The sequence below is a fragment of the Dipodomys ordii genome, unplaced genomic scaffold (genome assembly GCF_000151885.1).
Source record: "Dipodomys ordii isolate 6190 unplaced genomic scaffold, Dord_2.0 Scaffold5, whole genome shotgun sequence".
Lineage (NCBI taxonomy): Eukaryota > Metazoa > Chordata > Mammalia > Rodentia > Heteromyidae > Dipodomys > Dipodomys ordii.
This window is the reverse complement of record NW_012267221.1, coordinates 9,793,976-9,811,951: the sequence shown is the minus strand read 5'-3', so window position 1 is coordinate 9,811,951 and position 17,976 is coordinate 9,793,976. Positions and strand designations below refer to the sequence as shown.

The 17,976-nt window shown below is 38.4% G+C and overlaps 1 protein-coding gene across 2 annotated transcripts in view; it reads left to right on the top strand.

Annotated features, from left to right (window-relative positions):
- Window positions 1-3,662: 3,662 nt before the first annotated feature.
- The window catches only part of Acvr1c (activin A receptor, type IC), a 75,281-nt gene continuing 60,967 nt past the window's right edge, over window positions 3,663-17,976 (top strand). For both annotated transcript variants that reach the window (XM_013028213.1, XM_013028205.1), the window contains exon 1: window positions 3,663-3,819. In XM_013028213.1, coding sequence (XP_012883667.1) covers window positions 3,747-3,819 — 73 coding nt within the window. In that variant the 5' untranslated portion in view covers window positions 3,663-3,746. The remainder of the gene's footprint in view (window positions 3,820-17,976) is intronic.

Genomic DNA, 17,976 nt, shown 5'->3' with positions numbered 1-17,976 from the left:
TTCCAAGACAAGTTTAAACATTAAGATGCAAAACAATGAAGTTTCTGGAAAGGATAATAATAAAAGAAACTTTAAGAAACAAAAGTCTAAACAACTGGGTGCTGGTGTCTCATGCCTGTCATCCTAGCTACTCAGGAGGCTGAGACCTGAGGACCACAATTGGAAACTAAGCTGGATAAGAAAGTCCGTGGAACCCTTATCTTCAATTAAACAACAGAAAGCTGGAAGTGGAGCATCTGGCTTCCACTGCTCTGGCCCTGAGTTCAAACCCTAGTTCACATACAAAAAATGTTTAAAACTAAACCCAATAAGTAGTCTTTTTTGAAGTTTAGATACACACACAAGACACACACAAACATATGTCTGCTTTATTAATCAGTGATATTCTGCAAATATTTCATCTCCTTACAGTTCAGAGATCTTATATTTGCCTCTCTTGCTTATACAAGATTTACTCACACAAAGTGTGAGTTTTGCTGAAGGGTTATGAACCCTTCACTTACGTCGTTGTTTTCTTCTGGGTATGAGAATACAGAAATCATGATGTCATGTTGCTAAGGCAACAGATACATACAACTAGATGGTTAAGAGAAGAGGGATGTTAAATCTTGAGAAACATATTTGCATGTAAATTTCTTCCTGGTGAAATGGAAAAATCTTGCAGATTTTTGATTGTGTACAAAAATATGAAAGACGTGCTATATTACATCTTGAATGATATTAAATAACAGGAGGAGCTTAGTACATTACAAGGAGTGTTTTCTTTCCTTTTTACAAGAGTATTTTCTTAACAAAAGTTTATTTTTAAAAGCTGTTGGAGTAAGAGTGGATTAATATTGCAAAGATGTCCATATGTCTGTGAAAAATATAATTAAGATCCTTTCTTGTTTTCTATGAAGATGATATTAGGTTGTACCATATTATAAGTATTCATAATTACAAGATTTATAATTTACCAGATTTGGGAATTCAGTATACCAAAAGTAGTTAACACTTTAAAACATTCACAGGACTGACTTTGGAAGATGCACAAAAGGATGAGGAATATGACATTTAAAGATCTATTCAAAATTACTCATAAATAGATAACTTAATGTTGATATATATATATACCTCTGTGTTGTGTCCCAGAACTTTGCACTAAGAATTCAGAATATCCTAACATTTTTATTGGCTGAAGTAATTGTTCTTCATTGGTGACTAGCAAGACAAGACAGCTACTCCTTTCTTAACAAAATTAAAATAATGGTCAAGAAAAAAAATCATCTTTGCTATCTAACAGGAATTTTTTAGAAGAGTAGCGTCAAATTACTTATGTGAGGGACATATGTAATTTGAAATTTTCTAGTAGTACATAATGTACTATAGCATATATATATTATATCATGTATTATATATATAATATTTTAAAATATTGAATTTATATATTTAATATATGTTAGTATATATTTAATATGCATTATGTATTTATGTTATATACAAACATATAATATGTATTTAATTTTAGAGCTATGATATATTAATATACATATTAATAAACATATATAATATATAGTATAATATATTACAGTACAGCCAAAGACAATTTTCCATCACTACAACAAATACAACAGCACCTTCTTTTAAAATCTCTGTGGAAGGACCTGCTAGAAGTAGTTACAATTAACTTTCATCTATATATAGATATGCATAAGTAGGAGTATATTTTAAAGATAAAAAGAGTAGTAGTAGACTACATAATTGTACATGTTATACTTTTATGTGGCTGGTAGTGTATATGGCTGGTAGCTAGCATCGTATCAAAAGTGCTATAATATTGTGATATGATATTATTAGCTAATAGGATTTTTCAGTTCCGTTATAATCTTCAGGGACCACTGCCATGAGGTCCATCATTGACTGAAATGCTGTTATGATAAATGCAAGTGCATGAAATTTAACCCAATCTGTCAATTATATCAGTTTGACTTGTTAATGATGTATTTAACATTCTCATTTTTGTACTGAGTCTTTGAACTTTAGCATGTAATTTACACTTGCAGCATGTGTTGCCAAATTGGTGTCGACACATTTGCAAGTGTGTACTGTCCACATGTGGCTAGTGGATACCATAATGACAATGCACCACTAGACTAAGCGGAGATCACAGAGTTTGTTCAGAATATTGTGGTTATTCAACACTAGATTTCCTGGGATAATAATCTTGCTTTCTTGGAAAAAAAGAGCTTCCTTACTTGCAAGAGATATTGCTTTCTATATTCAGGACAAAGTAAACACGGGAGTGGCAGATACCTGCCCTTAGTTTAATGCCTATGATTTTAATAGTACTCTCACATACTGTAGCTTTTTGACTTGGTCATAGCTCTGAGAAATTAGAATGAAGTTCTATTTTGCAGAAAAAGACTCAGACGTGCACTGTTTTGCTCAAGTCCTAAGTCTCATGATCCAATTGCAGATTATAATCTAGGATATAGTTACCAAGAGCAAGCCAAGACAGCCAAAGTATAAAATGGCCTGGCACTTTCCTCACTTGTTCAAAAAGGCTCCGAGAATGTTTTGATTCATTCGAGGTATTGGAGGGAAATTTTTGCTTCAAAGGCTTATGACCATCTTGCTCGAGCAGTGTGTGTGTGTGTTGCTTAGGTGAAAATTCCAATTATGGTTAGGCATCATGGGTGAATGGAGTTTAGTTTAATTTCTATTCATTGGGGATGATGTCCTTATGTTAGAGTCATAGTCTAGGCAGGATTTGACAGTCAATCTCTAGTAATACAAACAGTACTCCAACAAGTGTCGATGACTTTAACAGTTCTTCCCCTCCGCTCAAGCATGCCTATGATCCCTTCCCCCTTCTCCCCATTTTTCCACTGCTGCGATAGTAGCTGTGGAGCCATTTCCTGTCCTTTATCCCCTTTACACTTTGCAGATATCCACATCACCTGGTGGTTCGACTTTGTTTAAAGGAGATGGTAAGGCAAACCATTCAGGGATGAAGTTTGTTAAGGCAAAGGCGAAGGTGGCAAAAAGGTCTTGGGACACTTGGTCGTTCCCAGAGATGGACAGAGGGGGCGCGCGTTCGCAGAAGTAGGAACGGCCAGAATGTTGAGGTGGGACCGCCCGCCCTGCAGGAATACCACAAGACACAGTCAGAACTAGGAGCGCTTGAGGGGCTAATGTCCAGTGAGCTAGAAGGATGGGTCATTCGCTGGAAGCTATAAGGTAGATCGCCAGCAGGCAGCTGCTGCCGTTTTAAGTTTCCCAAAAGTCTCCTGTCGCTCTTCTAGTTTTGGGGGCTCCGTGCCACGCCCCCTGTCACTTCTTTCCGTCTTCACGCCCCCCCACACACCTTCCCTCCCCGCTCTGGGCCCTGTCACCGCCCCGCCATCGGGCCGCCTCTGCCCGCCTGCCCCGCCGCCCGAGGCTGGGTGGCTGGCAGCGGGCGTAGGGGTGGAGGCGCGGCAGGGGCGGGCTCTGTCCCCCTTCCACCCCTCCCAGCCTGCTGCCGGGGCCACTGGCAGGAGCGCAGCGCACCGCCCGCCGCGGGGGGCGTGGGATGGGGGCCTCAGGAGTGCGGAGTGCCCGGAGCGCCCGCGCCGCCTAGAGCCGAGGGCACGCTTGGAGAGGGTGTCGGATCTGCGCTCTCCTCCGGCGCCCCGGGAACTTCAAGGCGGGTCTGCACTGCCCTGGCTGCCCCGCTGCTGCGCTCGGGGGGCCTCGCCGAGCCCCGGCGCGGCCGCCTGGTGGCCATGAACCCGGCACTCCGCTCCACGCTACGCCACGCTTTCCTGCTGTTTGCCTTGGCCGCCAAGCTCTCGGCAGGTAGAGTGGGTGTTTCTCCACCTGCGCTCTGGAGGGTGGGAGTTGGCGATCGTCTGCGGGTGAGCCCAGGGGAGGACGGGGCGGGGGGGGGGACGGGAAGAGGGCGAGGGAAAGAAGGTGCTCGGAAGACACTGACCGTCCGCGAGGCGGAGGGGGGCCGCGCCAGTTGGGTTGAGGGGGCGCGGGACAGCGCGCAGCGCGGCGTGGGCACCTGACGTCTGGCAGCTGTAGGGCTAGACAGGTGTGTTGGGGACGCAACCACCGGGAGAAAGGGGGAAAGAGACAGGATCCGTGGGGATATGGATGGCAGGGCGGAGGTGGGTGAGTAATTTAGGGCAGTTTGAGGCAGAGGGAGAATTTGTAGGTGCGTGCTTGGCTGGCAACGGGGCGGCTCCGCGAGTTCACCTTGCAAAGACTTGGAGAGCTTCCGGTGCACTTTGGGTCGCTCTGTGCTAAGCCCGCAAGACCTGCTCAAGGAGGGGGCATGGTGGTGGTGGGGAAGTGGCGAGTTAGTCTGAGTTTTAGAAGGTTCAGGTTATCTCAGAGGCCTATTGATGGTGTCAACCTAGCCACGCACGAATGGAAAGCTTAAATCTGCGTGTTTTGCCACGCACATTGCTTTCGAGGTACGATCTTTACTCTGAGTTTCAAGAAAAGTAATCCTGGCAAGCGCTCCAGAGTTTATAACAGGTCTGTGCCTTGATAAGCTAAATAGACCCCTCAACCCAAGCTAGAATACACAAGTTCTTTACAATGTTTACTAGCAATTGAGGCCAATGTGCCTTTGGCAAAATCATATTCGGCTCTGAGTAAAGACCTGTAGCTCTGAAACTGTTTTCATTACATGGCTCTGGATTTCATAAACCAGGAACAGCCTCCTAGCTCACTCGTTCCTTAAACATTTCTAGCAGACGTAGAAGACATTTGCTCATAAAACCTGGTGTTTTTCCATAGAGCTGTACTTTGTCCGAAGCTGATTTTGATGCATTTTTATTTTCCCAGATGACAATCTGTTTGACATTAATAGCCGTACTCAGGGTGGGTAGTTTTCCTCCCTGGTGACATGTGCAGGAGACTGTTTTGAATAGTATGATTGCTGGCATGTACAGATATCTGTGTTTCAGATGGCTTCTGAGAGTCACTAAGTAAATATTCAAGGGAAAATTGATCACTGAAAAGGATTAATGAATAAAATCTGATGATTAAAGCATTGCTATTGTTTTTTTAAGAAAAGCAATTATCTGGAGGTTGTAAAAAAAAGATGTGGGAAAGTGACATATGTGCATTTAGCATGAGAGAATTCATCAATAGAAAGAAAACCAACTGTGGCAAAGTCTTTATAACAAATGGTGAAGATCCCAACAACTTTATATATTGAAAGTGCTCCTGTCCAAATGACAAACCCCCGAATGCAGTCTTCCAGACTGCCTATATATTGACTGTGGAACCCTATTTATTTGGGGGAGCTGAAGACATTGTTGAAAACAGGCTTGAAAGGTATATTTTTCTTTGTGACAGAATCTTTAGAAACTTCCAGAGGCCCTGAGCATACCAACATAATAAAACACATACCATTATGTTCATTATGTTTCTGACACTAAAATGTGAAAATAAGAGAAACACACACACACACACACACACACTTTTCAAATTTGGAGTCTAAGAAAAATGCATGATATGGAAATAGTGTATCAACACAGCAGATAAGTAATTACAGTTAAACTTGTACAATGAACTTTTCTGTTATTATTCTCAAATTTCCTTAGGATATTTGGACCCTCTGGGTGCCCCACATAAATAATGTCTATTACCAGCTAAATTATTTGTTCTCAATTTTTTAGTGGTTTTTAAATTTTACTTTATTGTAAAGATGCTGTACAGAGGGGTTACAGTTACATGAGTAAGGTAATCAATGCATTTTTTTCAAATTTTATACAATTTTTTTGTTATCTAGTAAAGGTATTCAAGGTAGCCTTACTCGCCATCTTTTGTTTTCTCTTGTGCTTATCTGTCTAAGTCAGGTTAGCTGACCTGGATATTTTTGTAAATCGTATCATTAAACATTGGTCACTTATGAATACGTACTTGCCATTGTTGGAGTGGTATATGTGAAATTAATGCTGTCGTGATGACAGTCAGTGAACTGCATGACAGAAAGCATGGCCTCCCATTTGGCTCTCAAGTAAGTGCAAGGGCCAGGACCTTCAACGTGTGAACAATGATAAGCCAATCAATGCTTTTATGTTTGGTTGCTCTCCTTCAGCCTCTCTCACCTTCCAGGTATTATACATTAACCATAGAGCAAGATCATTGCTCCTAGATGAGATTCTCAGAGAGTAACAGCTGGTGGAAACTTGGAAAGGTTATTTATTGGTTTGAAATAGGTGAAACAAATTAGGCTTCTTGCTCTGAGTGGCTCTAATATCTAAGTTTTGGATTTCTTGAAGAAAACATGGGATTTTCTACTCTGAAATTGTGCTTTGAATATTATATGGATTTACATATTGTGCATTCTTTTATAATTTCATGGAAAGATTTATTGAGTCTAGAGAGTGATATGCTTTTACTCTAAAAGTGGAAATAGAGGGCTTTCCTCTGATAAAGAGTGGGAGTAAGGGTTTTAGCAACAATTAGCAGTTATCAAGAAGAGTTTCAGTTGCTCTTCAATTGGAAGTGAAAGTACAAGACTGGTGCTAACTAGAAGAGATATTGTCACTTTTGTCCTTCTATAAACACAGTCAGTTATTGGTTGATTGGTAGAAATGGGCCACGATCCTCTAAGTCTACAATGAAGAGACTCTTTTAGCACTGGAGTAACTGTGTTGACACTCCTGGGGCCTTATTCATTGACTGTACTGCCCAAGCCCACGATTCAGCTGAAAATCTACAGGCACATATAATGGACAGTTCTTCTGAATCAATAAACTCATAGAGAAAAATTTACAAGTGTGGGTTGGGAGAGAAAGTGAGTAACTACATATGACATTAAAGTTTTGATCTAAGCAATAGATGAATGAACCCTTAACTAGAGTAATACAGACTGCAGGAGGTGATGTTCTGGGAGATGAAAGGGCTGGTAGAAAGTAGAACTCAGTTGGGCATTGAGTTAAATCAGATGAGTTGAAAATGCCCATAAGACACAAGTGAAGTTCTCAAATAAGCAGTTGATTTTATGGGTCTGGTGTTCATAGGAGATGTCTAGGCTGAAGGTTAAGGAAAGAAACAACAACAACAAAATGGAACCAAGGACATTTACAGATGATTTTGAAAGACGCAACAAATCACCACTCAGATTTAGCAAGTAAAGCAAAGAATGTTTATTTACATTGAATTACAGATAAACAGTGATTTTTTTTTAGTGTGTGTCCCAAATATGACAAGGAAGGGACACAGACACAGACAGACAGACAGACAGACAGACAGACACACACACACACACACACACACACACACACACCCCTGCTGGTTAATTTAATTTAATTCCATGAGTTATAACGCTATTTGGCTACCCAATGTGAAGAAAACACTATGGTGTAATGAACTGTTCCTGATGCAGTACACATTCATGGCTTTCATTGAAGAAAAGAGAGCAGACCTATTTTTCACCTCATGTCTATCAAAACTTCTGTTCTAGCTCTGCTGCTGTTGCCACATGTGATTAATTCCTAGCTTTTTGAACAAGAAACCTCACTGTGTCTGTGTAAACCAGAGGCTACTTAGTTGTTCTCAATACAACATGAAAGTTATCTAGGGCTATGAAGGGCTCAATAACTTTTTCTGTATCCTGGAAGCTGTTGTTATATGAAATCTAGTGTTTTCCCCCTTAAATTGGTGAAGTGATTTTTATTTACAGATACATGTTGAGAGTATTTTCCTTTTGAATAAAATTTCACATGTTCCCCTTTTAGGGGAAATACTTTCAGGTAATAAGGACCCCCTTTTATTTTTCTCAGTACTTTCAGGTAAGAAGAGAGGAAAATGAGTAGTCATGGTTGGGTGGCTATTCGTTCCTACAAGATCTTTTTAACTAGGGATACAGGTGGACCCATTGCAACAATGAGATGTACAAGTCGTTATGTCGAAAAACGAACTTTACAACTTTGGTGTGTATGGCGGGGGGAGGATCAGGGTAGGGGGAAGTGGGGGGAATATGGGAAGGGATGGGAAGGGGAAACAAAGAGGAGGCAACAATGCTTGATAAGAAATGAACTCATGGGGCTGGGAAGGTGGCTCAGTGGTAGAACACTTGCCTTGCATGCCTGAGGCCTGGGTTCGATTCCTCAGCACCACATAAGCAAAAAGAAAAAAGCCGGAAGTGGCACTGTGGTTCAAGTAGTAGAGCACTAGCCTTGAGCTGAAGAGCTGAGGGACAGCACCCAGGCCCAGAGTTCAGGCCCCATGACTGGACCCCCCCCCCAAAAAAAGAAAGAAATGAACCCGTTATCTTTCCCATGTAATTGTAACTCCTCTGTATGGTATTTTCACAATAAAAAAATAAAAATAAATAAAAATAAAAGATCTGCTAATCTGACACAATTTCTTGCTTTGGAGCATGATATCAAGAAAGTGATTGCAAGTCTCTTGGGAAAGGGGCTGACATGCACAAATATCTGCCAAAGGCTATGCCGTCCCTGCCCTAGTTTAGTCTTCTTGAATTTGCTGCCACCAGCTGCTTAGTATCATATTCATTTTGAGGCTTGAAGGGGAAAGTGTGATATAAATGGACATCGGTAATCATAGATCTTTATAAAGCTCTAAGAGATTTGTTCACAGGTACCTATGTAGTAAGTTGTAACAGATAATTAAATGACAGAACTAATTTTCAAATTTTCAAAATTAAGCAGAAGAGTCAATATTTCTAAGCACAACAAGTGTGCAATGCTCTTTATTATTTTTTTATTTTTTACATACTTAATTTCTTTTACATCTGAAATTTTATTCTGGGTTTTCCATTACTTTGGTTTTCTCTAACTTAAAAACTTCAGTCAGTAGAGAATATTTCAAGGTTTATCCTTACACTGTTTATGAAGTTGGGGGTATATATTTAAGGAATTGAGATATGTTTATAATGATACACAATGGAACTTTACCACAGGGACTTGGAAATACCTAAATATTGTCTTGGCTCAGTCATGATTAAGAGATATCTAGAGGGCTGGGAAAATGGCTCAGTGGTAGAGTGCTTGCCTTGCATGCACGAGGCCCTGGGTTCGATTTCTCAGCACCACATAAGCAGAAAAAGCTAGAAGTGGCGCTGTGGCTCAAATGGCAGAGCACTAGCCTTGAGCTGAAGAGCTGAGGGACAGCGCCCAGGCCCAGAGTTTATTCCCCATGACTAGCAGAGAGAGGGTGGGGAGGGAGGGAAGGAAGGAGAGAGAGAGAGAGAGAGAGAGAGAGAGAGAGAGAGAGAGAAAGAGATCTAGAAAAAGGAGGTGAAGCAAGGCAAAGTGATTTCTTGTTAATTGGTATTTTGCTCCCCAATTACATAGCAGGATTCCAATACACTTCACTCCCCTAAACCCTTAGCAGCAGCAAAGTAGCCACAGATAAATCAAAGAGTAGTTCTGATAAGTCAAATTCTGATTCTGTTCCATTGAAAAACCATTACATGTCTGACAGAATGGAGCCAGAGAGACAGCAGAACATGGAACCTTTCCCCTCTATATCCTACATTAGTATACCTCTCATGGAAATCTCTGGCAAGATTCCAGGCAGTAATTTTATGGGTGTCTGCTAAGTGTGTGAAACAGAGAAGGTGTGGAAAGACATGGCTAGATCTTCTCTGAGGAAGTTCTTGCCATCCCATATGTTATGGGAAAGAGATAGAAGATAAGGCCCAAATCATGAACCCTGTACCTTTCTCCTTCTTTGAAAGTTGGATTTCTGATTTGTGGGCCTAGGTCACTAACATCTGCACAATACAAATCACTACTCTCACACCTAGGGATCCAAGAAAAACTCAAGGTGAAAGGCAATGAATATGAGTGTGAAGCAGACAAGGAAGATTCCATAAAAGCCCACACTGCTTCTTTCTATCATTCTCTTCTTCAGTTCACCTGCTCTGATTGGCCAGCTACACTATAAAGGTTCTATACTACCCTGATTCCTCATTTTTTTATCCTCTATAATAGCTTCCTTTTTCTGTTGTTTTCTTCTGTCTTTTAGAGAGTAGGCATGTGAAGATATTGTTTCTTTAGAGCTGTTTTAAATTAATCCCCTCAAAAATTCAGGGTGAATCATTCAGTATGACTCAAAAGCTTGCTTATTATTTTTTTTTAAACAATTTAAATTTGCAATGTCTTAAATATCCCAAATTAGATCAATCCGCTTTTTTATTAAACTTTTCACATCAAGGAAATCATTAGGATGCTCAAATTTTTGAAAGTGAAGCATCATTTTCCCCTTCAATCTGTTTTGTCATCTTTAACTCAAGGTAAGGTACAAGGGTTGTATGTTGGTTAAATGTCATATAATTATTTTGTGAAACTCCATGATTGACTAAAATAAAGGCTACATAGACAAAAAAACACCCCTAAGATTAGAAAACATCCAATATATCAGGACTGGAACAATTATTATTTTAATGTAAAATGTTAAGTTTCATAAACACTTGCATGTCCTAGAGCTGTTAACACAGAGTGTTAATCTAGATTAACACAGTCTTTAAGAAAGCAGCTTGTTTTAAAACAGAGCCAGAATATATTAAAGAGTATTAACTCATCACATCTCACAATTTTATCAGATGACATTTTCCTGGCCTGCTCCCTTAGAAATGTAAGGGTTTTTTCTCTTTTCTTTTTTACCATCTCCCTTATCACTCTCCATGAGTAAATATTCTACCCTGAACATTTGCCTGCTTTGATAGTCATAGTGTGATTGAGCTCTCACTTAAATTCCACTTACAATCTGTAGTGTGTATTTCCAGAAAGTAGACAATACACTTATCTTGAGAGACTGAAAGAATAGTTACATAATTGGAAGATTTCTTAGGATAATAATGTGTAATTGAATGGAACTCTTCAAAAAATCTATTTTTCCCCTGTAGCTGATCTCTAGCTATATTATATGAATAGGCATTACCTTTTGTAGAGTGAAGAAAGTTGGCTTAAATAGACAACTAGCCCCTTTAAAAGGTTTGCAATTTGTGCCAGTTCAAGATAAAGATGCTCTTAATATGAATCCTTCTACCACAATATGCTTGTATTATTGCCAATACTACAGAGTTTTTCATAGCATTCCCTTACTTTTGTTTTTTAATTTATAGGGTGTGTAAGGTTGTCCTTTTTTAATGCTAATATCAGAAGTTTGAATGTATTCTCTTTTACTTATGGGTCATTGATCAGTCCAAATTTTCTTAAAGGGTCAGATAGTGTATTTCATATTTGAGGAGCAGAGAGTATCTTTTACATTTATGTAATTCCTACTTTGTCTTATAAACATAGTTAGACAATACAGAAGCAATAGGTGCTGCAAAATTCAAATAAAATTTTAGTTACAAATGGTCCAGCCATTTGCTATAATTTGCTGACCACTTTCTAAATCAATGAACACATTTATTCTTTTTTAATATATAAAAATTCAAAGTTTTAATTTCCCCACAGGCAGTGGGGAAATAATGGGATATTTAGATGTATGTTATTTAGCTTCTAAATATTTTAGGAATTTCAAACTTTTTGTTATTGAATTCTAATTTTAATCCATTATTAGTATAATAAATTTGTATAATTTCTGTTCTTTCCAATTATTTATTCTTATTTGTTTTATAGCTCAGCATATGCCTAGATTGAAAGTATATTTGAAAATAATGTATATTATGGTTTTGATAGGTACAATGTTCCATTTTTTAAAACTTGTTATTGTAAAGTTGAAATATAGAGGGGTTACAGTTAAACTAACCAGGTAATCAGTACAATTCTTTTTGAAGCATGTTTCCTGTTCTCTTGCTTCAATTTTTTCCTCCTGTCCCCACCCACAAGATATACAGTTCATTTCCCACATAGTGTCTAGGGAGTACCACTGTGATATTTGTTTGCACTTTGTCCCATCTTTTCTGTGCTCCCCCTTTATCCTCCCAAATACAAATAAATAAACAAACAAGGAATCTGGGTTGATTCCATATCTTGGCTATGATAAACAATGCTACAATGAACATGGGTGTGCTGGTAGCTTTAGTGTGGTATTGTTTGTGTTCTATTGGGTAAATGTCCAGAAGTGTGTTGCTGGGTCATAGGGGAGCTCTATTGGAGTCTTTTGAGAAACCTCCATACTGCTTTTCAAAGTGATTGAACAAGTTTACATTCCCATCAGCAATGCAGTAGGGTTCCTTTCTGGCCACATCCTCTCCAGCATCTCTTGTTATTAGAGTTCTTGATTATAGCCATTCTAAGTGGAGTGAGGTAGAATCCCAATGTTGTTTTGATTTGCATTTCTTTTATGCCTAGAGAGGTTGAACATTTCTTCAAATGTCTATTGGCCATTCTTATTTCCTCTTCAGAGAAGTTTCTCTTTAAGTCTTTAGCTCACTTATTTATTGGGCAGTTGTTTCTTTGAAGATTTGTTGTTGGGAGATTTAATTTTTTGAGCTCCAAGTATATTTTAGATATGAAACCCTTATCCATTGTATGGCTAGTGAAGATCTTCTCCCAAACTGTAGGCTATCTATTATTGATCTTGCTAGCTATGTCCTTTGCCATGCAGAAGCTCTGCAATTTCATGCAATCCCATTTGTCCAACCTTCCTTTGATTTGTTGTGTTTCTGGGTCTCTATTAAGAAAAAAGTTCAGCCTGTGCCAAGGAGATCTAGAGTTTCTCTTATTCCTTCCTGTAATGTTTTCAGACTCCAAGGTCTTTGATCCATTTGGAGTTGATTCTGGTGCAGGGTGATATATAAGGATCTAGCTTTAGTTTACTACAGGTGATTAGCAAATTTTGCCAGCAGCATTTACTGAAGAGGCTGTCTTTCTTCCATTCTATTTTTTTAGCTCCCTTATTGAAGATTAGGTGGCTATAGGTCTGTGGGTTCATTTTTGGGTTTTCAGTTCTATTCCATTGGTCCTGATGTCTGTTCTTGTGCCAGTACCAAGCTGTTTTGATTACTATGACTTTGTAGTAGTTTGAAATTTTGTATTCCTCCAGCACTATTCTTTCTGTTAAGGGATCGTTTTTGTTATCCAGGGTCTTTTATTGTTCCATATGAATTTTTGGATTGCTTCTTCTATTTCATTGAAAAATGAGGTTGGAATATTGATAGGTATCTCATTGAATTTGTAGATAGCCTTGGGAAGTATTGCCATTTTCACGATGTTGATCCTTCAAATCCAGGAGCATGGGAGGTTTTTCACTTCCTTAGTTCTGTTTTGATTTCCTTTTTCAGGTTTTTAAAGTTTTCATCATAGAGGTACTTCACTTCTTTAGTTAATTACTAGGTATTTTATTTTTTGTGGGGCTCTTACAAAAGGAGTTGCTTTCCTGATTTCAGCCACACTTTTCTCACTGTTGAGATACAGAAAAGCCATTGATTTTTGAGAGTTAATTTTATACCCTGCTACTTTGCCAAAGTTTTGAATTAGCTTGAATAATTTGGGAGTGGAGTCCATGGGATTCTTTAAATACAAGATCATATCATCTGCGAAGAAGGAGAGTTTTACTTCATCTTTCCCTATGTGGATCCCCTTTATGTTTGCATCTTGTCTTATTGCTATAACTAGGCATTCTAATACTAAATTGAAGAGAAGTGGAGAGAGTAGACCTCCTTTCTCGTTCCTGAATTTAGAAGAAATAGCTTTAGTTTTTTTGCCATTAAGTATAATGCTGACTGTAGGTTTGTCATATACAGCCTTTATTGTATTAAGGAATGTTCCATGCATTCCTAATTTTTCCAGAGCCTTCATCATAGAGGGGTGTTGGATCTTGTCTAATGCTTTTTCTGCATCTATTGAGATAATCGTGTGGTTCTTATCCTTGCTCTTGTTGATGTGCTGAATAATATTAATTGATTTGCGTATATTGAACCAGCTTTGCATCCCTGAAATGAATCCTGTTTGATCGTGGTGTATGATTTTTTGGATGAAGTCAGTTGGCCAAAATTTTGTTGAGAAGTTTTGTATCGATGTTCATCAAAGAAATGGGTCTATAGTTCTCTTTCTTTGATGAGTCCCTGCCTGGTTTTGGGATGAGGGTTTCGATAGCTTCATAGAAAGAGTTCGACAGTGAACTTTCGCTTTCAATTTCATTGAAGAGTTGGTGGAGTATTGAGTTGGAGAAGTTCTGCTTTGAAGGCTTGGTAGAATTCCACTGTAAATCCATCTGGTCCTGGACTTTTCTTAGATGGGAGGTCTCTTATTGCTGTTTGTATTTCGATATTTGATATGGGTCTGTTAATTTGGTTTAACTCACCTTGGTTTAGTTTCAGCATTTTCTAGGAAATCGTCCATTTCCTCCAGGTTCTCAAACTTATTAGCATAAAGATTTGAGAAGTATTCCCTTACAATGTTCTGTGATGATGTTTCCATTCTCATCTCTGAGTTGTTTATTTTTTTTTTGAGTTTGTTTATTTGTGTATGTTCTCTTCTTTTTCTGAGTAGATTTACTATAAGGGTCTGTCAATTTTTGTTAATTTATTTGAAGATCCAACTCTTCGTTTTGTTGATTCTTTGAAGAACCAACTCTTTGTTTTGTTGATTCTTTCTATGTTTTTTTTGGATTCTAATTCATTTAATTCTGATTTAATGTTAATTATTTGTTTCCATCTACTAGATTGGGGTTTAGCTTGCTGCTATTTTTCAAGGAGGTTCAGATGTCTCATTAAATTGTTGGTTTCAGATATCTCTAATTTGTGGATGTAGGAACTCAGAGGTATAAACTTGCCTCTGTCTACTGCCTTTGCTGTGTCCCAAAGGAGCTGTTAATTTGTGTGTTCATTTTTGTTGAATATCATGAACATTTGGATTTCCTCTCTAATCTCTTCCATGACCAACTGGTGATTCAACAGTGTGCTGTTCAGCCTCCATGTATTACAGGACTTTCTTTGGTGGCTCTTGGTGTTGAGTTCTAATTTTATTCCCTTGTGGTCTGAGAGACTGCAGGGCATAATTTCAATGTTTCTGAATTTGGACAAGTTTGCTTTGTGACTTAAAATGTGGTCTATTTTAGAAAATATTCCATGTGCTGCTGAGAAGAATGTGTATTCTGATGCTGCTGGGTGAAATATTCGGTAGATGTCTATTAAATCTAGTTGTTCTATGCAATTGTTTAGATCTGCAGTATCTCTGTTGAGTTTTTGCCAGGTTAATCTATCTAGTGGGGATAATGGTGTATTAAAGTCCCCAACAATTAATGTCTTGGATCTATGTGAGATTTGAGGCAAAGTAATGTTTCTTGGAAAAATTTGGGTTCTCCGTTGTTTGCTGAATAGGTATTTAGGATTGTAATATCCTCCTGAAGGGGAGATCCCTTAATTAGCATGTAGCGACCTTCTTTATCTCTTCTCACTAATTTTAATTTGAAGTCTATTTTATCTGATATTAGGATTGCAACTCCTGCTTATTTATGGGGGCTGTTTGTTTGGCAAATTTTATTCCAGCTTTTCACTTTCAGAATGTTTGTTCCTATGGGCAAGGTGTGTCTCTTGAAGGCAGTAGATAGAAGGATCTTGCTTTTTAATCCAACTAGACAGTCTGTTGCTTAATTGGAGGGTTTAGTCCATTATTATTGAGAGTTAGGACTGAGAGATGTTTGGTAGTTCCTGCCATGTTAACTAACGTTTTGGGGGCTGTGGAAACTGGGTTCTTCCTATGGTTCTTAGATTCTTAGTTTGGATGTGGTTTCTTGTCTTTTATTGCGGTCTTATTGGTTTTCTATATGTAGGACATCTTTAAGTATCTTTTTTAGGGCTGGTTTGGTGGCGATATATTGTTTCTGTTTTTTTTTTATGCTATGGAAGGTTTTTTATTCAACCTTCAGTTATGAAGGAGAGTTTAGCTGGGTACAGTATTCTTGATTGATAGTTGTTTGTCTTTAGGGCATGGCATACATCTTCTTGCTTTAATTGTCTCTGCTGAGAAATCTGAGGTGATTTTAAGTGGTTTCCCTTTATAGGTGATTGATCTTTTCTCCTTGACAGCTTTAAGGATCCTTTCTTTGGTCTGATTTGATCCTGTGTAGATTATAATGTGATGGTGTGATGTCCTGTTCTGGTCTTGTCTATTTGGGGTTCTAAAAACTTCTTGTATCTGAATAGGCCTATCTTTTTGCATGTTTGGGAAGTTCTCTGCTAGCATCCTGTTAAATAAATTTCCTAGACCATTACCTTCTGTGTCTATGTGCTCCTCTACACCCATTATCCTCAGATTAAGCCTTCTGATGGTGTGTGTTAAATATTGAATAGATCTATCATATTTCTTGGATTTGTCTTGGATAGTTGTCTGTTCTTTCTGTATAATATCTAGGCTGTCTTCAATCCCTGAGATTTGATCTTCTGCATTGTCTAACCTGCTGTCAAAACTTTCTACTTTGTTTTTTATTTCCTTTCCTTCTAATTAGTCAGCTTTGATGGCTTCAAATTCTTTATTGGAGCTTTGTTATAGATCTTGTATGGACTTCTTTACTTCCTTAATTTGGTGATCAGTGTTTATTCTCCAATCCCTTAGTTGATTGGTTATAGTTTCATTGGACTCCCTTTCCTTCTGATGGGCTTTATTCAGCATTCTCTTTGTGGTCTCCCTGGATTCCTTCAGCTGTCTGTTTATGGATTTCATGAATGCCTCTATTGATCTTTGTCTATTCTCATCCTGCTCATGCAATTCCTGTAGTCTTTTAAAGAATCTCCATACCACTTTCCAGAGCAGTTGAACAAGTTTACGTTCCCACCAACAGTGTAATAGAGTTATCTTTTGACCACATCCTGGCCAGCATTTGTTATCACTCGTTTTCTTGAAAATGGCTTTTCTAACTGGGGTGAGGTAGAATCCAAATGCTGTTTTCATTTGCATTTCTTTAATGGCCAGTGATGTTGACATTTCTTCATCTGTCTATTGGCCATTCTTCTTCCTCTGAGAAATCCCTCTTTAAGTCTTTAACCAATTTATTCATTGGGTTGTTGAGTTTTGAGGGTTTATTTTTGAGAGTTTAACTTTTAGAGCTCTAAGTATATTTTAGATATGAGGTCCTTGTCTGGTGCATAACTAGTAAGGATCTGTCATTCTGTGGGATTTAATTTAACTTGTTACCTATGTCCTTTGCCATGCAGAAGCTCTTCACTTTGATGCAATTCACTTTATCCAGTCTTTCTTTGATTTGTTGTGATTCTGAATCTTTACTTAGGAAGTTTCATCCTGTGCTTAGAAGACCTAGTGTTTCCCCTATCCATTCCAGTAATGTTTTCATGATATCTGGTCTTATTTTGAGCTCTTTGATCCATTTAGAATTGATTCTGGTACAGGGTGATTTATATGAGTATCTATCTTAAGTTTTCTGTATCTGGATAGCCAATTTTGCCGTTTCTGTTTGTTGAAAGGGCTGTCTTTCTTCCAACCTGTGTTTTGGGCCCCCTTATCAAATATTAGGTGTCTGGCTTTATCTCTGTGGGTTAATTTCTGGGTCTTCTATTCTGTTCTATTGGTCTTCAGGTTTGTTTTTATTCAAGTACCCAGGTTTTTTTTTTTTTTAAACTATAGCTCTGTAACAAAGTTCAAAGTTGGTATTGACAGTCCTCCAGCACTTCTTCTATTCATATTCCATATGAATATTTGGATTGATTTCTCTATTTGTTTGAAGAAAGTTGTTGGGATTTTGATGGGTATTGAATTGAATTTGTATATTGCTCTGAGCAGTATTTCCATTTGTTCAATATTCTTCCTATCAGGAGAATGGGGGGGGGGTTCCATTTCTTTAAATCTGCCTCAATTTCTTTTTTCAGAATTTTAACGTTTTCAGTTAATTCCTAGGGTTTTTTTTTTTTTAATGCTATTACAAATGGAGTTGCTTTCCTGATTTCTACTCTTCTCATATTTGGCATAAAGGGAAGCTAAGGTACAGTGTTCTATAAAAATCAAATCAGCTGGGGCTGGGAAGTTGGCTCAGTGGTAGAGCGCTTGCCTTGCATGCCTGAGGCCCTGGGTTCGATTCCTCAGCACCACATAAGCAAAAAGAAAAAAGCTG